At 66.8% G+C, this 22,213-nt stretch overlaps 1 protein-coding gene across 1 annotated transcript in view; it reads left to right on the forward strand.

Moving 5' to 3' along the window:
- The first annotated feature begins 940 nt into the window (after positions 1 to 940).
- The window catches only part of PLCH2 (phospholipase C eta 2), a 69,044-nt gene continuing 47,771 nt past the window's right edge, over positions 941 to 22,213 (forward strand). Inside the window, exons 1-2 of the mRNA XM_023257976.2 lie at positions 941 to 1,056; positions 2,256 to 2,517. Coding sequence (XP_023113744.1) covers positions 2,439 to 2,517 — 79 coding nt within the window. The 5' untranslated portion in view covers positions 941 to 1,056; positions 2,256 to 2,438. The remainder of the gene's footprint in view (positions 1,057 to 2,255; positions 2,518 to 22,213) is intronic.

Genomic DNA, 22,213 nt, shown 5'->3' on the forward strand with positions numbered 1-22,213 from the left:
CACCCCTGGGGTCTTTCTGAGCTAGGGGACGCCCGTGGAGTGACACAGAGGATGTCGGGAGCAGGCCGGGGCTTGCGGTGGCCCCCGGGGAACTCCTCTGTCCAGCCGGCCGCTCTGCAGGGCACGGCAGGGGCGCTGCGGACATTGGAGGCGAGTTGTCAGGGGTGGAAGTCACTGAGGGCCCACGCCAGCCCTCCCTGTGGGCAGGGCACTACGGACTGACAAGTGCAGGCCAAACGGCAACCACTTTGTCCTCTGGGGGCTCTGCGGGCGGGGGCTGGCCATTTTGTGGAGGTGGGCGTACCTCTGGGCATGAGCACCGCGCCCTTGGCACTTGGGCTCGGGGCTGGGCCGCTCTCTGGCCTCTCTGGGCCTGGGCTGTATGCCTTGATTAAACAGGCCGACGCTGGAGGACAGGGGTCAAGTGGACCCAGCCTGGCACTGAACCATGTCATCCATGACCGGTCACCCGTGGGCAGTGGCCAGTTCCCAGGACTCGACGTTGGCATCTGGATGGGGGTCTGAGCAAGCTGAAGGCCTGGCACCAGAGGGCCCCCCTCCTCGGCCTGGGGCGCTGCGAGGAGGAGCAGGCCTGGCTGGGGACAGCCCCACAACACCATCAGCTGGGGCTCCTCCCACCCGCGGCCCCCACCCCACAAGGCTGCTGACCCCGCCGCAGGCCCGTGGACTGTAGGGGCCGGGCGTGTCCGAGGGGTGCCACGAGGGGCCCTGGCGTGGTCTGAGGGGCAGGGGCGGGTGGTGAGGGGCTCAGCTCACACGGCAAGGTGCAGCCGGGCCCGTGCCAACGGCTGACCTCATGGTCCTCAACGGCCTTGTCTCGGCTTGCGGTGTGGTGCTGTTGCCTAATTAGGTTCTACCGCGCCAGTCCCGCCGAGCCCCACGCCCGGCCTGTGCTTGCAGACGTGTTCAGGCACGGATCCTGGGCTCCCGTAGCAGCAGGAAGCCGCCGTGCCTACTCGGAACCCGGCAGTAGCCGGCTGAGACGGTGGCAGGAGCTCGCTCTGGCCTCGTGGGCTGTGTGGCCGGCGGCCTCGGGTGAGCTTGGGCCGGGGGACCCCACAGCTTCGGGTGAACCTGGAGCCAGGGCGTCTGGAGGGGTGACCGGGCGTGGAGGGCGGGCCTGTGAGAGGCTGTGGCAGGCACAGCAGGGCTGGGGCCGGAGGGGCCCTGTGAGTCCTGGCGCCCTGGCCTTCGGGCTGCCTGGTGCCCACGCCCCGTGCTCTTCGGGGGCGTAGGACCCCAGGGAGCTCCTGGCCGGCTAGTTCTAGGTCAGTTGCTGGTCTTGGATGGGGTAGGCCGGGTGGAGGCCGAGGGGCTGAAGTAGGCGGGGGTGAGGGAGGGATAGACCCCCGGGGGGGCGGAGGGAGCCCCAGAGGCCTGGGCTTCAGGAGAGTCACGCGCTAAGCCTGACCCACGGGGACCTCGGGAGAGGGCCTGCCCACCTTCGGTTCATTTGCCTGCTCGGACAGAGCGTGTGGCTCTGGGTGGCTGGAGGGGCCAGGTATCCTGATGTCCACCCGGGGGCCAAGCCCAGAAGCTCTGTCCTGGGCCCAGTGGCCTCCCACCTCGGCCTCTGTGGCCTCTCTCTAGCTCCCAGGGAGGAAGAAGTCTCTGGAAGGAGCTGGTCCGGCGTGTGTGGGGGAGGTGGATGGATGGAGTGGGGGCTCCAAGTAGGAGAGGAGCCTGCGCACAGGCCGGCGGGACTAAGACTTGGGGAGGGGGCGCCAGGAGGCAGGTGGAGCCTGGGCCACTCGGGCTCGGACACCAAAGTGGCTCGATCTGCTGCATAGACCCACAGGTGGCCTGAGCCGCCGGGCTGGGGTGACGGTGCCGTGGGAGCCGAGGGCTGTGGAAAGGGTCCAGGGGCAGCCTCCTCGGGCCGCTCCTGTGGCCCGGGGCCACCCCTCTGAGGCCCAGGGCTGGCGAGCACCCTCCAGCACCATCGTGGCAGAAAGGGCTGGCTGGCGTCTGTGAAATGCTGCCTGTTTTGCCTTTGAACTTCATCGAGTTCAGGAAAAGTCCCAGCACAGAACAACAGTCACTCTTTAGTGATGGAGCCATTGCTACGGTCACCAGCCCCCTGGCTTCACCCACTCCTCACCAGGGGGGGCCGTTTATCCCTGAGGGGTGGTGAGCAGGACGGCCATACAGCGGTGCCCTGCAACCCCACCCTGGCATTGGCCTGGATGCCTGGCCAGGCTTCGCCCACCCACCCGCCGCCCTGCTCTCTCTAGGTGTGTGATGAGCCACAGGCCCAGTCCCCACTCCGGAGGGGGACGCCAGGGGCCCCGGGGGCAGAGGGACCTCAGAACAGCATCTCCCTGCCTCCCTCGGGTGGCTGGCCCCAGCTGGTGACCCAGGCCAGCCACACCTCTCCCCTGCTGCCCTCACCGCCGAGAGCCCCGCACCCGTCCGTGATGGCTCCCCCGCTGGAGGACCCAGGGCCCAATCCGGAGAGTGGACAGTTTTTCCTGAACATCAATATTCTGCCTGTGGGTGAGTGAGGTGGTTCTGAGTCCCCGCCTTCCGCCCGGGAGAGCGAGCTCTGCCTGCTCCCTCGGAACAGGCGGGCTGCCGTGGGTGGGGGGCCCCGTGCGTGATGGCAAGAGTGGCTGGTGTGCACCTGTCCCCAGTGCACGAGGTTGACATGTCTTTGGTGGTCTTTGTCCGAGATGGGGGGCTGAGGTGGCCCCACCCGAGGTCCCTGGCTTCTTCTAGTTGAATGGGGACTGTGGCACCTCGGGTGGGTCTAGGGGGCGGCTCCCAGTGGCTTCAGGCAAAGGCAAGTTGCAAGCAGCTCCAGGGCTGGAGGTGGGGGAAAGGGGCCAGAGCAAGCCCGCTCCTCTGGTCCCTCCCCTCAAGGGCCAGGGCAAGGGGCGGCAGATGGGACAGACTTCCTTTTAGGAAGACCGCTTTGGGGCTGCCGGCCGGCCCACCAGCCCCGTCCATCTCGGTCAGACCCCTGGGAACCTGGGCCGACTTGGGGCTTCTCAGCACAGCTGGGCTGCGCACCCCAGGGAGGCTCTGGGCACCTCGGGGCCCGTCGCCTCTGTGCCTTCCTGTGGCCCGCTGGCAGTGACATTCGTGGTCTCTGGAGTGGGGCGATGATGCTTTGGCGCCTACCGTCTCTGCCTCTTGGCTTCGGGAAGATGGGATAGTGGTGCAGACGCTGTGAAGTGCTTGCATCTTGGGTGGGCGGCCGGATAAGGATCTGGCCACGCGACCACCACCATGTATCCGTTCGAGGCGTTTCCGCTTCCGGCGTTTGGATTTACGCAGGTGCACAGGTGCACAGGTGAGCCTGGCCAGGTGTGAGAGCCCCTTGCCCGAGGGAAGGGTGGGAGCCGGCTGCACCCGTAGACGTGGCTCCGGCGTCTCTCCCGCTGTATAATTTGCTCCGAGTTCCGCCGGGGATCTGCTGGCTGTGAGCTGCAGGCTGGGCCCGGGCTCCCCCGGGAGGTGGGGGCTTCTCCCCTTGGGGCCCAGAACCGTCGGCCGCGGTGTCCTGAGTACCCGGCATGGTGGGCTGAGCTGCGGCCACCAGGGAGTGTCCGGCCCCAGCCCCGGGCCCCGGGCCTGGGCTCAGCTGCTCCCTGCCGGCCGCGGACTCGGCAGCCACTGCTCCAGGGTACGGGGGTGCCCGGAGGCTGCTGGCACCCACCGGTGTGGCAGAGCCCAGGCGTGCGGCCGGTCCTCTCCCTGCGCCTGTCCCCTGTCCCAGCAGCGCAGCCTCTGCCCGCACGTGCGGGGGCCCTGCCTCCTTCCGGCTCCTTCTGGCTCCTCCTGGGCAGACACAGCCTGCGGCGGACCCTGACTCAGCTCTCCTGGGAGGTCAGGAGGAGAGCGCACCCTCACCCCCGCGAGGCCTGTGGCTCAGGGAGGTGGTGCGTGCCCACGCGGACCCGCTCTCCCTGAGGCCGGCTGCTGCTTGCCCTGGGGCTGCCCCTCGGGACAGCAGTGGTGGGAGTGAGCGTGGGCGTGAATTGGCACGCCCGCCCGCGAGGGTCTGTGCACACGTGTGCACGTGCGTGTGTGTGTGTGGAGTGGGTTGTGTGCATGTGCTCTGTGCGCCCCGAAGAGCCGGACCCGGCCCGTTCTCCCACATTCCCCAGACGTGCCCCAACGGGTCTCCTCCGCCGAGGGGACATGTCTGCTCGAGGCCCACTGCCCCCTGCCCAGGCTCTGGGCCCTGCTGCTCAGCTCAGTCTGGAATGGACGCCCGGAGAGGGCGGTGGCCGCAGAGCAGGCTGCCGAGCCCGGGCAGGGCCGCGGGGCGGAGGAGGGGGCCCCCACCCGTGGCCTGCCGTCTCCACCTCGTGCTCTCCTCGAGGTGCTCCCTGTGCTCTCTGTCCCCTCCACGCCTGACTTGCCGATGCTGGTGTGTGACACAAGGCCCCGTGCTTGGCTCTGGGCCGAGGGCCAGGGTGGCGGTGCTCCGTCTGGCCCTGGAGGTCCTTCCGGAAGGCTCCCCGAGGCAGCCTCACCAAACAAGAGAGGTTTTCCAGCCAAGAGGGCAGGAGATAGCCTCAAAGCCTGTGAAGCAGGTCAGCCTGTCCTGGAGGCTGTTTGGGGACAGTCGGCAGCTGCAGGCTGTGTCTCCCTGACATTCGGGAGGCTCCTTCTGGCTTTGGACTGAAGTATGTCTGGGTTCCCTTGAGCCATGGCGCCTGGCTTGGCTGATGCCAGCTCTGTCCCAGGTGGGGGTGGGGTGGTGGGGGGGAGCAGTGCCCAGGAGGGGCGTGCCTCGGGCCTGCTCTGGGGCCCTGGCCTCTTGGGCTTCGGGACCTGGGTCGGTGGCTTGCACGGAGCCTGTGCCGTCACCCAGCACCTGCTCTGGGCCGCCCTCACCGGGACTCACGGCCACCGTGCCCACGATGGGGTGCTGGCCCCCAAGTTCCGGTTTAATCCACTCTGGAGGGGGAGAAGACCCAGCTACCCGCCGGAGCTGGGGGCGGGGTGGGCCGTATGGGGCCCAGCCCCAGAGCCAGAGCCAGTGGGACGGTGTCAGGAAATGTGGCAGCGCCCACGGCAGATTGCTTACCCCACTTCTCGTGTGTCCGTGGTAACGGGTCTCGTTGAGAGCCAGTTAATCCCCTCCCACAGGTAAAGGGCTGGGGGTGCCGGGCGCCGTGCCTGCCGCACCCAGAGAGTGGGGTGAGGTGGAGACTTGAGCTCCCAGGTTTGGGGAGCAGTCGGCCTCTTCACGCCTCTGGGGTCGTGGATGCCAGCCAGGAAGGGATGGAGCCAGACAGGCAGAGTTGGGCTGGACAGACACAAAGGGCCTCTCCTGGGCCGGGGGGCTGGTGGTTTGGGGGGGGCGGCTAGGCTCCTGTGGGGGCTGAGTGGGCGTGGCCACCTGGTCACAGACTGGCACCCTCTCCAGGGCTTTGGAGGCTGGGGTCTGTGCTTTGGGAGGTGCAAGGGGCCTGGGGCATCAGGTTCATCCATGCTCCCATGTGGCGTACACGGAGAAGAGATCCACAAAGGGCTTCTCTAAAGGAGCCGGGGATAGGGGCGCCTGGGTGGCTCAGTCGGTTAAGCGTCCGACTTTGGCTCAGGTCATGATCTCGCGGGCCATGAGTTCGAGCCCGGCGTCGGGCTCTGTGCCGACGGCTCGCAGCCTGGAGCCTGTTTCTCCCTTTCTCTCTGCTGCTCCCCCGTTCATGCTCTGTCTCTGTCTCAAAAATAAATAAACGTTAAAAAAAAAATTTAAAGGAGCCGGGGTGGTGAGGGCAGGCCTGGCACTAAGGGACATCCCGGGGATGCTTGCCGACTTGGGGGCTATCATGGATGCCTCCCCGGGTTGCTGAGCCTCCTGGATGCCCCTGCGAGATGCAACACGTTCAGCCAGTGAGGAGGGGCTGTGGTGGCAGCTCCCTTCTCTTTTGCGGGGAGTCCCAAGCCGTGGTGTCCTTTCTCCACCCGGTGCACAGATGGGGCTGAGATGGGAGAGCCCAGTGTTCTGTGCGCTCACGTCTGTGAGGACGGGCCATCTGGAGCAGCCGGACAGCTCGCTAGGGGCGGGGGGGGGGGGGGGGACACTGGACCCGGGATGCTGAGCCATCGATGCTGAGGACGGCTCCCTCCTTTCCGTGGGCCCCGCCCAGCCTGGGTCCCTTGCGGGGCCAGCGTGTGCTGAGGAGCTAATGCAGCTCAGTGACGCTCAGAGACACTCAGTCACTAACTCAAGCTCACACAGCAAGATTCCCAGAGACAGGGCTCAGCCTGGGGAGGATCAGCAGGAGGGCCAGGACGCTGCTGGGTGTGCGAGGTCCTAGGGTTGGACCCGACGGGCCAAGGGTGCAGAGATGGCCAGGTCCCTTGGGTGGACGGGCGTGTGTGCACCGGGAGCTGCTGGTCTCCTGCGTCCCCAGGCCTTTGAGGGCCAGCCAGCCCTGCCGGGCACCTGTGTGCGTGGGCGGGGCCAGCAAGCCAGGGCATCCCCAGTGCACGGCTGGGGCTGCTGAGGCTCAGCGGGGCTTGGAGCAGAGGAGTCCTGGTGCTCCCCTGCCCCCGACGGTGTGCATCCAGGCCTGTGTCTTTACAGAGCTGGGGCTGGAGAGGCCGTGGCGGGGGGTGGGGGGGGGGCGGTGGGGGGGGGGTGCGGGGAAGCCAACGTGTGTCCACGAGGCCGGGGCAGGATGTGCTGACGCGGGCGCCTTCCCACTTGAAAGTGTGTTCGGATCCACTGCCCCTGCTCCTGGGACCTCCTGCCAGCTCTGTGCTGGTAACCTTGCTTTAATTCTTGTTTTCCTGCCTGAACATGAAAGCAAGAAGCAAAACTTGGTCGGAGGAGATGATTTGGAAAATACGGGAAAATGTGGAGAAGGGACGGAATCTGTCACCCCTGCCGGCACCTTCCGTGGGGGCTTTGCGTGCGCGGGGCTCTGTGCTCCAGACGCTGCGCCGACCCCGAGGAGCCCTTCCCCGGGGCTTGGTCTACCTTCCCCCCAACCCTCTGCCTTTTCCTCTGGAGTCTGATTTTTTTAAATTAATTTCTTTAACGTGTATTTGAGAGACAGAGCATGAGTGGCGGGGGGAGGGAGGGCAGACAGATACGGAGGCAGAATCCGAAGCAGGCTCCAGGCTCCGAGCTGTCAGCACAGAGCCCGACGTGGGGCTCCAACTCACGAACCGCGAGGTCGTGACCTGAGCCCAAGTCGGCCTCTTCACCGACCGAGCCCCCCCCCCCCCCAGGCGCCCCTGGAGCCTGAATTTTATGGCTGCCTCCCGGTCCGATGAATGTGGCCGCTGCAGCCACCACGAGCGTCTAGGAAACCTGTGAGTGCTTGCTGTCATAAATAATGTCGCGGGCAAGCCTCCTGCGCACGCGTCTGGGTCTGAGCCCCTGGCTGTTTCCTTGGAGGCGCGTGTCTTTCCCGCTGCGTGCAATGGCATCTGCCGTGTTCGCCAAACTCTTTGAAGCTCCCGCCTTCAGCCTGCTGCCGAGCGCCGGGAGGAGCGGGGCGGGTAGGACGCCGTGGCCTCCCTGCTGCCTTTCCAGAATCAGTCCTGCCTGGAGCAGGAGGGAGGGTCTTCCCAGGCCGGCTGGACGTGCGCTCACCTTCAGGGCCACCCGGGGCTGGGGGAAGCGGCCCAGCTCCCTGGCCAATGACAGCTCTGGGCTCGTCACTCCCTGGGCAGGGACACGCTCCCCTCAGGAGTCTCTTCTTGTCACGAGTCCTGGCCAGGCTGGGTGAACGCAGCCATGAGTTGTTACGTCCTGGGCGCCCACCCCGTGCCTGGAGTCCAGCATGTGCCAGGGCTGTGCTGGGCCCTGGGACAGAGACCTGGCTTTGCTGGCAGACGGACTGAGACCTTCCTGCCCAGTCCGCGGGGAAGCAAGGGGTCCAGGGCTGGGCCAGGAAGGGGGGCTCCACATCAGGGAGAAGGGAAGGGGTCACTGGTTAAAGGCAGGGATGGAGCTGGGCGTGGTCCACAGGTTGTCTGGAGGCCGGTGGACAGGCCACGGGGGTGCCGTGGCTGGGGGGTCCTGCAGGGAGGAACCCGGTCTTGGGGCATTTCCTCAGTGAGGCCCGGGGAGCCCGCAGCCTGGGGCTCTGGGCCTGGGACTCCTCCGGGCTGGGGGCTGGCTCTTTGAGCACCCTGGCCGGCCAGAGGGAGCCAGCCCAGCCGACATCAAGCCGAACAGAAGCTGTCGTGGGTTTCCCTGGGACCGGACGCTGGGCAGGTGTTTGTCAGGTGGGGGACACGCTGTGCAGGGACTGGGAGGGGCCCAGTTTGTGAAGGGGGTCCCCTGACAGGGCTCCCTGCTTCGGGGGCCTGGGGAGGGCAGCGCTGGGAGCAGCTTCCTCGCTGTAGGGCCTGAGGGCAAGGGGGCTCTACACCTGCCGATTCCAGGAAGGAGGCCGGGTCCGGGCACCGCCTGACCCTGGGGCTCCTGCTGTGCCCAGCCCAGGGTGGAATTTACTGCCTGCTGGGCTCAGAGGGACCAAGGTGAGGGCCCCTCCTCCCTCCCTCCCCCTGGGGCCAGGGGAGCATCCCGGCCCTGTCCCTGTGGCAGGCCGAGGAAAGGCGTGGGGGTGAGCCCGGCTGGCCCCGTGTGCCCGCACTCGGCATGCGCTGGCAAAGGCCTCTGTGCCCGGAGCAGTCAGGGAGAGAACAGCGAGAGCCGGCCCCGGCCCGTGGGGTGAAACGGTCTTCCAGGCCTTTCTTTCCAGCCGGCCCCGAAAGAGTAGACGGGCAGTGGCCAGGCAGCGCGGCACCCGGCCGGGCGGGCGTGTTCTTCTCTGAGTGTGGCCACTGGCCCCAGAGACGGGAGGTCCCCTCTCACCTGGGGTCACCCCCATTCACGGTGTCCAGACCCCACTCCTTCCCAAGCTCCCCTGGGACCTCCCCGCGGCCCGCGGACTGCAGGGCTCGGAGACCACTTTCTCCCCAACCCCCTGCGTGCTTCCCGCCACCCGCCTCCACCCTTCTCTTGTCTTGGGTACCTTGCGGTGGGTTTGCCCCGCGGGGGCCGCGGCATCATGGAGCATTCCCACCCCCTACCCTCTAGACCTGGGCTGTCCTGCCGGGGGGGTCTGGGCTGGCCTGGAGGAGCTGAGACTCTGACCGTGTGGATGGTCATACTAGACGTGGCTCGACCCAGCCCTGACCCAGCTTATGGGCCCTTCCCTGTCCTACCAGAGTTAGATGGAAATACCCACCCCTGTCCAGTGAGAGAGGCCTTTTGGGGGCCGGATACCTGGTCTTCCAGGACCTGGGGCCGTCTCTCTGTGCCTCAGTGTCCCCCTCAAAGAAAAGGTGGTATTGGGAGGCAATGATCCCTGAGGGCTGGCAGTGCCTTTCAAGGCCTCTGGTTCATCGGGGATGGGTCCTCACCCCTCCTCCGGTGGGCACCACCTAGACAGGAAAATGCCTGGTGGGGGGGTGTCTTGGTGGCTCAGCCCGGCCCTGCGCCGGGGGCCAGGCTGCCCACACCTTCCCCCCGCCCCCCCAAACCCGTGCCCATGGGAGATGCCTGGTGGCACCAGGGCTGTTCCCAGGCTCCAGGCTGTGCGTTCCCTGAGAAGCAGGAGCCGGGGGGAGCGGAGGTCTGATCCCCGTACGCTGTCTTGAGTTCTGATTGAGAACGGGACGTCTTAAGACCAGATGCTGCTGAAAAGCGAAACACACACTTCCTAAATTTAGCCGGTCGAGAATTGCACATTTACCTAATTAGGCTTATTGATTCGGCGCGTACGCGCTGGCCCCCTCCCCCCCCCCCCCCCCCCGCCCGCGGGCCGCACTCGCTGTGCCGCTGGCTGCCTGCATGCACGCCTCTCTGGGCCCGTGTGTCCTTGCTGTCCCCCGGCGCCCGTTACTGCTGGAGCCGGGCAGCGCCACTCATGGGGACAGTGTTCGTGTACACGGGGCAGCGGGTCAGTCCGGCTGGACTCCTCTCCGCCAAGGCCGAGCAGACACACGCCTGAGCTGCCCGAAGCTGGGCCCAGCCGGCGTGTGTAGGGAGAGCAGTGGGCACGTGGTCCCTGCCCTGCCTGCAGGGACCTCATGATCTGGGCGGCGAGACTCAAAACAAGGGCAAGGCCCTCGTGACAAGGCGTGTGAAGTTCTCTGGCTCAGACCGTGGACGGTGCGGTCTCAGAGCGGGCGAGCTCGAGGGTCAGGGCAAGCGGGGAAGGCTTCCTGAGAGAGGCACCCTTGCTCTAGGTCCTGGAAACCAGGCAGTTGGGCCCCCTGGGTGCCAGGCTGGAGGGTCTGATGTTGCATGACCCGAGAGTGGAGCCCTTGAAGGTTTGGAGTCCGGAACTGCCTGGTCAGGCCTGTGTTCCAGGAGCACGGGTGGGGTGAGCCTGGGGGAGGCGGGGGGCCAGAGTGGGTCTGGGAGACTGGCTAGGACTGTGCTCCGTGGGGGCGATGGAGGGCTGTGGGGGCAGGCGGGCCGTCCTGGCTGCCGGGGCGACTTGCAGAGGACCTGGTGGTCACAGTGGGCCCGTGTACACATCATCCACCGTGTGCAACGGCCTCTCTCTGGCTGCGTGGCCAGCCGGCCCGGAGGCCCTGAGCCCCGCCTGCCCACGCATCCCTCGCCCTCCTTCTTGAAATGCTTGGTGTCTCTGGCTCAGAATGGAGGTTTCTTTCCTGGTGGTTTCCAATTTGCATCTCAATTTTGGCTCTGAGGGAGAGGAGCCCAGTGTCGTCTGTTTGTCTGTTCTCATTGTCACCCTTGGTTTCCATCTCTGTCTGTCCCCGGGCCTTGTTCTCCGGGCACAGACGGTGTGGGTGCCCTTCCTTCCTCCTGGGGCCGCATCCCCAAGGCCTGTTGGGATCCTGCCGTGGCCCAGGCAGCCTTGCCCCCAGGACTGACGTCTGTGTCCCCAAGAGGCGAGCCACCTCCTCCCCCTGGCTGAGCCCCATGCTGTGGGGGGGGCGGGGGGAGGTGTGCAGGTGGGTGTGGCTGGAGGTGCTGCCCACTCTGGCCTGCACCCAGCCAGGGCTCTCAGCCGGGCAGGGACGGCGGGGGCACTCAGGGCTGTCCGTCTGGGGAAGCCTTGGAGAGCCCGGGGATGAGCCAAGGGCAGAAGGAGGCCCGGCTCGGCCGCTGCGGTGATGTCTCTGAGGCTGAGGAGTGTGGGTACCCACGGTGTGGTCACAGAAGGTCACGGGGCCCTAAGCGGGAGTCTCGTCCTGGCCTGAGTGTGGCTCCTGAAGGCTCCAAGAGGCTCCGTCACCCATCCGTGTGATGTGGGTCTGCCCTCTCACTCAGGCCAGCTCTTGCTGTCAGGGGTGGGGGCGGGGACGAGGCCACAGCAGCAGCCCCTAGCTTGGGACTGTCGGGGGGGGGGGCGGTGCAGAGAACCTTAGAAACCGGAGGGTCCTATACCCGGGGCCACTGAAGCCCGGAGAAGGGAGGGGTTCGGCTGAGGCTAACTGGGGGTCTGTGGGGGGGCTGAGGCTAACTTAGGGTAACTGGGGGTCTCTGGGGGGCTGGACGTGATTCTGCATCTTGTCTCCTGCTGTCAGGTAGCCCAGGGCCAGCTGCTGGGAGTCTTGGCCTCTGCACACCGTTGCCCAGCTGGACACGTTCTCTTGACCTGCCTCCCCCCTCCTCCACTGCCACCTGCTGCAGGAGGGAGTGGGGGGTGGGGGCAGAGGTGGGGGAATCCCAGGAAACCGGGTCTGATGGGAAGGTCCCATGAGGGAGGGCCCCCAAGCGTTCGGGGTTTGTCTCTGCGGCAGGTTTCGGGGCCCTCCGAGACCTGGAGCTGCGTGAGGGGGACATATGCTGAGGTCGTGGCCCCCTCGGGGCACGAGGCCAGTTTGGGGAGGGGAGGCAGTGGGCCAGCCCCCACTTTGCCCTTGGTGCTGTTTCTAGCACGGGGGTCACATTTCCAAGACAGCGCTAAGCGCCCCTCCCCCCACCCAGGGCGCTGCCCGCTGGTGTGAACTGAGGGGCGCCTAGTGCCCGGCCGAGGATCTGCCCACCGGGTCCAGATACTTACGCAGGTTTCTGCGCTTGCCACCTTACGTCTTGGGGGAGGGGTAGAGCCTGGCAAACACCCCTGTCTCGCTGCTGCGCTGAGCCACCTGCTCCACAAGCGCCCGGCCCCTGGATGGGGAAGCGGCTCTCGATCTGGTCCGCCCCCTTCCCGGTCCCACCGCCTGGGGCCAAGCGGAGGGGCGTGTAGGGGGAGGTAGGGGGAGCGACGAGGCCGCATCTCTGCGGGGAAAGCCTGCTGGCCCCACCGTGCGCCCCGATCTGCGCCCCGCGCCCAGCTCTGCGCCCCGCGCCCCTCGACTCTGCGCCCCGCGCCCGGCTCAGCGCCCGCCGCCGAGCCCGCGCCCCCGGCCCCCTCCCCGCGCGGGGCGGGCAGGGGGTGTGGTGCGGGCGGCACGAGTGACAGCGCTCTCCTCGCGCGCGGCGCCTCCACGGGGCGCAGTGTCAGCGCGCACAGCCCGCCGCGGGCCGCCCAGCCTGCGGGGCGATGCCGCCCGAGCCCCAGCCCGAGGCCGGCTGCTGAAGGCGCCCCCGCCGCAGCTGCCCCCCGCAGCCGCAGCCGCCGCGGAGACAATGGACGCGGGAGCCGCCCCGCGGAAGCACAGTAGGTGCCGCGCCGCCCCTGGTGCTGCGCCCGGGCTCGGTGGACGCGCGGGGGCGCCGCTGCTCGGGGCGGGTCGGGACCGCGCGGAGAGGGGGCGCCCCGCTGCCTCGGCCCGCCAGCGGTGGGGCCAGGGGCCTCCGAGCTCCGGACCCGGGAGGGAGGGCTCCGATCTTGGAGGGGGCGGGGTGGGATCGCGGGGGCAGGTGAGGGGTCCTGGGCTCTCTTGGGGGCCGCAGGTGCGCGCGGAGGCATCTGGGGCTACCTCCCTGCGAACTTTGCTCTCCAGGTTTAGGGTGGATACCGCGCTGGGGCTGTGACCCTGTGCTCAGACTGCGCCCTGCTGAGCCCGGAGAGGGCGCCCTGTCCCCTCACTGGATGTGGATGGAGCCCAAGCACCCCAGACATTTGGGTCTGTGGTGAGGTGCTGGGTGGGATGTGGTTCCCTGGAGTGGGTACGTCCGCTTGGCTGCAGGTGACTCTCTGGCCCTTGACCAGCAGGGGCTGGGGTGTGGGGGACCTGCCCCCACAGGGGACCCAGCTGGGCTCTGGGATGGTCCTACCCAGGCTGTCCGAAGGGTGCTGGCGCTGGTGCTGGGGAAGCAGTACTTGCTCTGGAGTTCAGGGCCTGCTGGCAGAGCGACGGGGCGTTTCTTAGGGGAGGTGGATGCTTCTGGGAGCCGGCGGAGGGAAGATGTGGGGGGGAACAAGAGGCCTCCCCCCCGCCCACACACCCAGTGACCCTTGAGGCAGACAGAATGACCACTGACTCCCCACCCGGGTGGCCTTTCTCCCATGGCTGTCTCCACCCCTCATCCCTGGAACTGTACCTCATTTGTGTCCTCCCTGTGCCCTATGCCCTGATCTCTAAGAGGTGATGCTCAGCTCTCCTGACACCTGGGCCACCGTGCCGAAACGCTTCTGTCATGAGCCCGTTTGAGTCCTAGCAGGGTCTTTTGAGCCCAAAGACTTAATCAGGCAGCCGTAGCCGTGGAGGGGAGTTCAGGCGCTACAGACTGGGGGGGCGGGTCAGAAGTGGGGTGAGGAGCCTGCCTGTCCACCCCAGGACCCAGCTCTGGTCACCCGCCGGGTGTAACGGAAGAGGTGGCTCTGGGGCCCCCAGCAACCCCCTCGTCTGTACTTAACCCAGGGCCACATCCTGTGCGGGGCCCTATGGAGAGAGTCCGGGGGTTCCGGAGAGGAGGCCGGCATGTGGCAGGCGGGGTGTGTGCCGTTGGCTGATGGAGGGGCCCTCACAGTCCCCTTCCCCGAGGCTGAGCATGTCAGTAACCCTGTCCTGGCCCAAAGCTGTGGCTCGCCCCGGGAGGCGAGAGAGCGGCTACTTCTTGGGGTTGAGGTGGGGGGACTCGGCCTGAGCACGTGTGGGCAGGCCTACCGTACCTGGGGCTTCCCAGAGGGTGGGCCGGGTGGCCTGGACGTCTTGGACCCTGGCCCACCTGAGCTATGAAGTGTGCACGGAGCTGGGGTGGGGTCTGTCATCCGGCCACCAGCAGAGCTGTTGGGGCTGCCGTCAGGGGACAGTTAGGAGCATAGGGAAGGTATCCGGTGGGCTGGAAGTGGCCCCTCCTGAAGGTGATCGGGCAGGGACCTCCCCCTCCGGTGTCTGAGCCGGGTCTGTGGAGTCCCACAGGTGCCAGAGGGACTTCTGACCCCCTGCAGGACCCTCCTGGTGGGGTGGAGGGGGGGGGTCAGGCCCACCCGGGCCCTCCCTGAAGCCGGGAGTTCAGGTTACATAACCTCCCCCTCCCTCCACGCGCACGGATTGGTTTACGTGGCAGGAGCCAGGTTTGACAGTGGGAGCTGTAATTGGATTTTAATTTTTAACGTCTGCAGTAGATGAAGAACTATGGGCCCATTTGTACACATTCTGTTACTTCATTAGCTGGGACCTGTCCCACCCGCCCGCCGCCTGCTCCCCAGAAGGGAGGGAGTCTGGCCTGACTGACAGGCTGCCTGCCACCTGCTCCAGCGAAGGGCAGGGCACGGGCTGGGCTGCCGGTGGGCGCCCCTGTCCCTGCCGGGCCGCCTTTCCCCCACCCCGCCCCGTTCTGCATTCGTGTCCACCGAAGCCCCCCGGGTCCTGTGCGCCGGGAGGGCGCGGCCATCGGGGGCTCGGGATCACACCCACCGGAAAAGCAGCTTCTGCCGCAGGCCTGGTCGGGCCTTTTGACCCCAAGGACCGCTGGGTACGGATGGCCCTGAGCCTTTGGGGCCCGGCCAGCCCCTGGGCGCCGGGACCCTGTGGACTACCCGGTCTCCCAGGTGCTGGGGGTGGGTGCAACCCCGGTGCCCCTCGCGCCTCCAGACGGCCTCAGGCCCTGGGCGGAAGCAGGGCTGCTGTGCCATCGGCCCTCCCCCCCACCCCCAGCTTGAGGGGTCCCGGGAGGCAGGACGGCTCCGTCCCCCCTGCACTGCCCGCCCTCTGGATTATTCTTAGGTCTGTTGTGTAACAGGCACAGCTCAGGGAGGAAGGGCTCGGGGAACTGGCTCCAGCGACAGCAGCCAGCCAGCTACGAATGGAGCTTTCTGTCCCTTCCGCCCGCCCGGCACAGGGGACAAAGGAGGCTGCGGTCACCTAGCTCAGCAAGGAACTGGCAGCCTGGGCTGTGGAGAGGGGCCCTGAGGTCAGCAGAGCCCCTGGGCTCCCGGCCGCTGAGCCTGGCCCAGGCCCCTGTGGGTGTGGATGTGTGTTCTCCCAGGCACCGTGGTCTGGGGAGGGTGCCCACCCCTGTCCCCACCGGCCCCTCGAGGCTCTTCTTCCTGCCTTCTTTCCACCCCCTCGGTGCTCCCAGCAGCCTCTGGGGCATCGATGCCGGGGTCTCCGCCCCCACAGAGCAGGCTCCTCACCTGTCTCCTCAGCTCCTACTGTGCATCAGCCCCCCGTGGGTGGGAGGCTCGGGGCGGGGGGCGGGAAGCACTCAAGGGCAAACCAGCCGGGTCTGGGAAGGTCTGGGGCAGGGCTGTCCGATCAGCCCAGAATCTGCATGGGAAAGGCCCCGAACGCTCAACTCACCTGTGGGGTCGGCACCCGCTGCGCCACCTCCCCCCTGTCCCCGCTGACCCCTGTGTACCCTGGCACTGCCCGTGCACATACACTCAATCCCAGGCTGCCCAGGGGAAGGAGGCGAGCTGGCTGGCGTATCGGGTCCAGAGACTCTGCCCTCCTCAGAGAGGGGCCCTTCCCGCCAGCTGATGGGGCTCGGCAGCCGGGCCAGCGTGAGGGGCGTGGGGAGACGCAGGCGTGATGGGGATGCCAGAGACAGCGTGGCCTGAGCTGCCGACCCGGGGGAGACAGAAAGGCAGGGAAGTGGGGGTGCAGAATCCCAAACGTCCCTCTGGTCCGTCTCACAGGACGAGCCCAGGGAGGCCTCTGACCCAGGCTAGGCACCTGGTTCCCCCAGCCCCGCCTCCCCTGCTCCCCTTACCCGTGGCGGTCACCTAACCGGCTGTTCCCCTGGGTCCTTCTCTAAGGAGCTTGGGGTTCTGACCAAGTCATTCGTGCAGAGCTCGGAGCTCCCTGCCAGCGCTGGGGGCTCCGGGGCCCTGGGCCTTAGTGGATCTTGTCTGGGTGCCCCGTCCCCCCCCCCCCCCCCCGGCAGCTAGACCAGCAGAGGCACCCACCTTATCAGAAAGGCTGATTTCTCCACGAACCCCGTGTGAGACGCCCCTCCAGCCCAGCCTGAGAGCTGCTCGGTGCCTGCGGCGTCCAGGACAAATGACCACAAACCTCCATCCTGGTCTGGAGGCTGGGAGCCCCAGACCAGGGTGCCCGGCGCTGCACTCCTGCGGGGCTCTAAGGGAGGATCCTTCCTGCCTGTTCCAGACCCTGGGGTCCCTGGCATCCCTGGACTTGTGGCTGCTCCCCTCCAACCTCTGCCTCTGTGTTCACGTGGCTCGGCCCCCTGTGCGTCCTCCCCTTTTCTTCTAAGGACACTTGTCATTGGATTTAAGACCCACCTGGAGCGATCCAGGATGAGCTCATCTCAAGATGCTTAACTTGGTTACGCCTGCAAAGACCTTTCTCTGCATAAGTTCTGGGGTGTGGATGCATCTCATAGGGGCCACCATTCAGCCCTCCACAATAGTTGTGCTGTGCACGCGCCCCACCCCCTACCCAAACACCTGCAGGCCAGAGGCGGGGGCCCAGATCTCACACCCTGGGCCCCACGGGCTGAGGATGTGCTAAGTGCATGAGAGCTGCTCTCCCCAAAGCCCCTGACTGGCCTGCCTCCTGGATCCGCAGGACCCCAGGCTCTCCTTGGGCTGGGCACAGCCTCCAGAGGCTCCCAGGGGAAGGTGGGGAGGGGGCCTGGGGGTCCTGGCCTCCAGGGGGATGTGGAGGCCAGGTAGGTCCTGGATGGGCCCTCCTTCAGTGAACGGCTGCTCCCGGGTCCTGCCAGCGACTGGTCATGGCCACCTCGAGGAGGGGGGGGTCTCCCAAATGCCCCTTTCATCAAGGCTGGCTACTTTGCTGGGGTGGGGCAGCTTTGGTGGGCTGAGGCCTGCTGTCTGTATCTTGGGGCCTCAACTGCATCTCTGTACCAAAGTGGATCTGACAGCCCCCTGGGGCACCCGAGAGCTTCTCCAAGGAGGCACCCCAGGCCCCAGCGTGGCCCTGAGCGGCTCTCCAGGTCTAGTAGGCTTTATGTGTTGCCTGGGAGTGTGGAAAATGCAGACTTGAGAGGGTTTGGGCCGTTTCCACCGAAGTGGCCCTTTTAAACAGGCTCCCGGGTGATTCTGCCGTCCGGAGAACCACGCTCAAGGAAACTCAGGTGTCAGGGTGGGTGGGGAGTGGAGATCAGGTCCATGAGGGGACCCACTCTTGCAGGCTGGCTTTGGTTGGCCGGTGAAGCCCAGGCCCGGTCCAGGGCTGGGAGGACACCCAGAGCAGGGGGCAGACTTGGGTCAGCTCCCAGTTCTGCCACCAGCCCCTGTGTGGTCTTGGGCAGGGGGCCTCATCTGAACGTCTCACCTGTGAAACGGGCTAATAGCAGTGTGCCGTGGGCAGCGCGTGAGTGGTCTGGCCCGGCCGCCGTTGGTGACCGCGGCCCTCCCCCGCTCCCCGGGCGGTGGCCGAAGGGGCTGAGCCTCCCCCCAGCCCGCCCTGGTGCTCTCCAGGACCCAGCTGTTCCCTGGAGAGCCAGCCGTCCTCTGCTTCTCCCGCTAACATTTGGGGAGCCCAGAGCTGAGGGCAGCTGCTGGCAGCTTTCATGCGCGCTCACGCGGCCGGCTCAGCCTCTGGCCTGCAGGCCTCAGTTTCCCTGGGCTGATGCTCCCTGGGACAGCGCGAGCAGGGTCGCTTGTTCGCACCCGGGGCCTCGGCGACTCCGCTGGGCTTTCCTGAGAGAAGCTGGGGAGCCCAGGGTGCCCACCCGCTGGGCTGTGCACCCCAGGGTTCCTAGGGGACAGGCCAGCGGGGGCCAAGCTCTCTCTGCTGTCTCCTTTCTGTGGCCGAGCCTGGAGGCCGTGTGCGGCAGTGGTATCGGGGACCTCCTTCACAAAGTGCCCCACTGCTCTCAGAGCCTCTGATTGGCCCCCTGAGCAGAACCAAGATGTGGACCTTGTGGAATGTTCCTGCAGCCTCCAGAGAATAGAAAGAGGGCTAATTCACAAGCCTGGTCCCGCTCAAGGCCTTCACCCCCACCTGGTTCCCCCTGGGGACCCACCAGAGGCCAAGGGTGGGGCCGAGGCCTGTTCCAAACCCCTGCCACTCCCTGGGCTGTGGCCTCTCCAAGTGCCAGGCCCTCATCCCATAGGGAATGTGAGGGACGTGCCAGCTGTGTTCCCTCCACCGAGACAGGGGCTTCTCGCCAGCTCCCAGGAGGTGGGCTCTGGGGGGCCCTTGCTGGGCCGTCTGGAAGCAGGACTTAGGTACAACTTAGGACAGCCCAGGCGGGGCGGCCGTGGGCCCCGTGTACCAAGAGCAAGGCCAGGGCACCACCACACTCCCCAGGCCCCACTGCCTCCGAGGTGAGGGTTGGGGGGTCTGCAGCATGAGGCCTGGAGCCCAGAGCTGCGACAGGCCAGAAACCATCAGGGAGAATGTGGTTATTAAAAATGGATCTCAGGAGGCCCAGTTAACTCTGGGAGCTGGAGGGGGTCTCACGTGGACCCTGCTTCCCACGCGGACTCCTTTCCCCTGCCCTCGGCCCCCCGCCAGCCCCTCTGGCTCTAAGGCCACAGTCCCCATATTTCTGTGCAGGAGCCCTATGGCAGCCCTATGGGGGGACATAGGCAGGCCGGGACCCCTGCCCAGTGGCAGGACCCCCCTGACTGCACAGCTCTGAAAGGGCCAGTTGCCCCGGGGGAGCAGAGGGTGTTGCCCCAGTAACTCCGGGTCAGTCTCTTTCCTGGGGGGGGGGGGAGGGGGGCTGGGCCAGCACTTCACAGAGGGGGAAGGGGCCGGTGAAGGTCAGGTCAGAGGCATCCCACCATCCCACTGTCCCACAGGCCAGACCATGGCGTGCTCTGGGCCCCCGGCTCTGCCTTCTGCCTGCGCTGGCAGCCAGAGCTGTGGGGAGATGCTGTCAGCCCGCACGCTGGTGCGGGAGTGTTTGTTCACACAAAAAGGCCCCGGCGTCTGTGTCACCCTTCAGAAATGCCAAGCCGGCAAAGTGAGGTTTTTGCTCTGCCTCAGGCCTGTGGCAGGCGGGTGAGAGGGCCTGGGGACCGTGCCTCACCCCTCCGGCGCCCTAGGGGAAGGGCCGCCGGCCTCCAGTGTCCCCCTACCGGGACCTGGTGTCACTCTGTCCTGCCTCATGGGAGCCACCCGGGGTTTACAGGAGGAGGGGGCAGAGACCCAGGGCTGGTCTTGCCTGCAGGAGAGCAGCTGGCGAAGTATTTCCTCTTGGCTCGAATGCAGCAGCCGCTGGCCTAGAGTGAGCCCGGGAGAGAGGGGCTGTTTAGGACAGGGAGCCCTTGCCGCTGCCCTCTGCCTGCCCCCTGGTCTTCAGAGCAGCCACCCTGAGCAGCGGGGGGCCGGGCAGGGTCCACCCCCCTCTCCAGAGCTTATAGGTCACTCACCCAGCCCTTTCTGCCTAGGAGAGCAGGCGGGCCTGGGGAGGTACCCAAATGGTTCCCAGGTGGTTGGGATAGAGGCTTGACTGGGGCTCCCGGCCAGGAACAGGTGCAAGCCACCCTTTCCGGGGGCCTGGCCTATCGGCCTGGTCTTGGGAGACCCCCCTTTTGCGTTTTATTTTCAGCCTTCCCAGTGTTGGTCTTGTTATTGCCCCGTTTTAAGTATGAGGACGTTGAGGCTGGGGGTGGCGACCTGCCAGCAGGCAGTGGAGCAGGTGACACCCTGTGCTGTCTGCTTAAACAGGAGCATCTGTGCACAGAGCAGGCAGGAGCTCGTCCGGTGCTGGTCCCTCCTTCCCTCAGGGAGGGAGGTCATGGGGGCCCGGACACGCTGACCCTGCTGTGGGGGCCTTGACTCCCCATCTCAGCACTGAGGAGTGGACAGCTCCCCGACCTCGTCCGTGGGCCCCCAGGGCCGGTCCTCCAGGCCCTGCTGGGCACCACCCTTTGCCCGCGCAGCACAGAAAAGCCAGGCCCAATGTCCATGTGCCACTGCCGCCATCCGGGGTCCTCGGGCCCCTGGACAGTCCCCTGGGATGCCCTGTCTACACTCCGGCAGACCCCAGCAGTGGGTCCCTGTGTCCCCCTTTGCAGTAGGCTGCTGTGCTCCACGTGTCCCCAGGATTGCGGCCGGCATCAGGGAAGAGCCCGGCGGAAAAGCCCGTCCTGCACTCCTCAGCAAGGGATGCTCTCGAGAGCCCAAAGATCAAACACCTCCTCATCCAGCACCGTGTCTGAGCCTCGCTGGGGGCGGGCAGGGGGTCTGGGCTCCCGGGGGGCTCCCCAGGTCCGGGCGGCGGTGCTCCCCGTGCGCTCGGCCCCAGGCTGGAGCCGAGGCCTCCTGCGCTGTGCAGCTCTCCGCAGGCCGCCTGCTGCAGAGCAGATCCCGTGACTGCCAGACCAGTTCCTGAGCAACCAGGCTCTGGCCCACTTCCTCTGGGCCGCAGCAGAACCCCGGAGCATCAGGGGGCTGCCTGCCTCAGCCAGCAGGCAGTGAAGGGGGGCAACCCTGACCTCCGTTTGCCTTGATGGGCTTGGGGGTGACAGAGGGGCAGGCGGGGGGTCGGCTCCCCAGAACAAAGCCAGCTCGTGCTCCTCTGGACAGAGCTTTGTCTTGAGGGGCTGAGCAGACTGTCCACGTCACTCTTTCTGTGACCTGTTCTCATCACCTTCACCCATCCAGCCCTCCCTTCAGCCACCCTTCAGCCTGGCGAGGTGCGGCCTGGTGCCGTGTGGCCTGGCATAGTGTGGCCTGGAGTGGGGTGGCCTGGTGTGTGTGGCCTGGCGTGGCTGCCTTCCGGGTGGGTGGGCTGTGGTGGAGGGTCTGCTGAGCACTGACGTCGTTCAGTGGAGGCCGGCTATCCAAGGCCACGGATCTACGTTCTTTGGGCTGCACCTGTGTGGGCCCAGTCCCTTTACTGGAAAGGGGTGGCCTGATGCCGACCTCAGCCCTCCTGACCAGGGTCCTGGGGTGTAGGGCCCAGTCGGGCCCTTGGAGCTGCCCTTGTGGATGAGGCTCCTGAGTGTGGGGGGAGGGTGTGGTTACCTGTGGGCTTCTCTAGCCATTCACGAGGGCTGGGTCGGCCTCTGCAGGAGGAAGAGCCCCTGGTGCCGTGGGGTGCGGAGAGCGAGCCGGTTCCTAGGCCCTGTGCTGTGGCAGCCGAGGCCCGGGGACCTGGCACTGGGTGCTGGCTGTCCCAGGGCTGGAGGCGCAGGAGGCCCACGAGGCCCCTTGTCTACCTGCCCGGGGCAGGGGCCAGGGATGCCCACAGGGATGCCCCCCCAAGAGGACTGGGCTGACAGGTGTGGAGGACTGGCCACCCTGCAGGCCCACGTTTGCCCCTTCTGGGCAGGTGCCCACAATGCAGTGGCCCATCCACTACCCCCAGTGTGGGCAGGGAGCCCAGGAGAGTGGGTAGGGGCAGGTAGAGGCCTGGGCCGCTCCACTTTTCTGCAGGCCCAGCACTGGGCGAGACCAGGGGGAGCAGTTGTCCGTGTGGTCTTGGGGGCAGGGCCGGGGAGGACTGGGGGTTCGGAGCTCCCAGGGGGCTTGCCAAACACAGGGTGGCAGGCAGAGGGCCCGAGAGCACTTTCGGGGAGCCCGTCCGCCCCTCCACCCCGCCTGCCGCCCCGGGGCCTCCCGTCGGCCCCAGGTGTGGGGCAGGGCCCCCTCCCCGCATGCCCCCACCTTCACCCCCTACCTGTGGAGGCACGGTGGGCGGAAGCGGGCGCCCTCGTGTTTGTGCATTTTGTGTATTTTTAAAGCGGTTCTACAGCTGTGCTTGACTCAGTAACGTTCTCCTGTGGAAGCTCGGCACGCGGCGCATTGTGGGGTTATTTTGGGCTTGGCATCATTGGGGATTATTATGTTCTGCGTCTGTAAGAAACTGGCGCCACCGCACGGGGATCATCGGGCGGAGGTGGGGGGTCCGGGATGTGGTTCGGGATGCGGGCCCAGGGCGACGTGGGGGCTGTGACGGCGGAAGGCCCCGGCCGCCCCGAGGCAGGACGGGCACCTCCCGGGGGCTGCC

The sequence above is a fragment of the Felis catus genome, chromosome C1 (genome assembly GCF_018350175.1).
Source record: "Felis catus isolate Fca126 chromosome C1, F.catus_Fca126_mat1.0, whole genome shotgun sequence".
Taxonomy (NCBI): Eukaryota; Metazoa; Chordata; class Mammalia; order Carnivora; family Felidae; genus Felis; species Felis catus.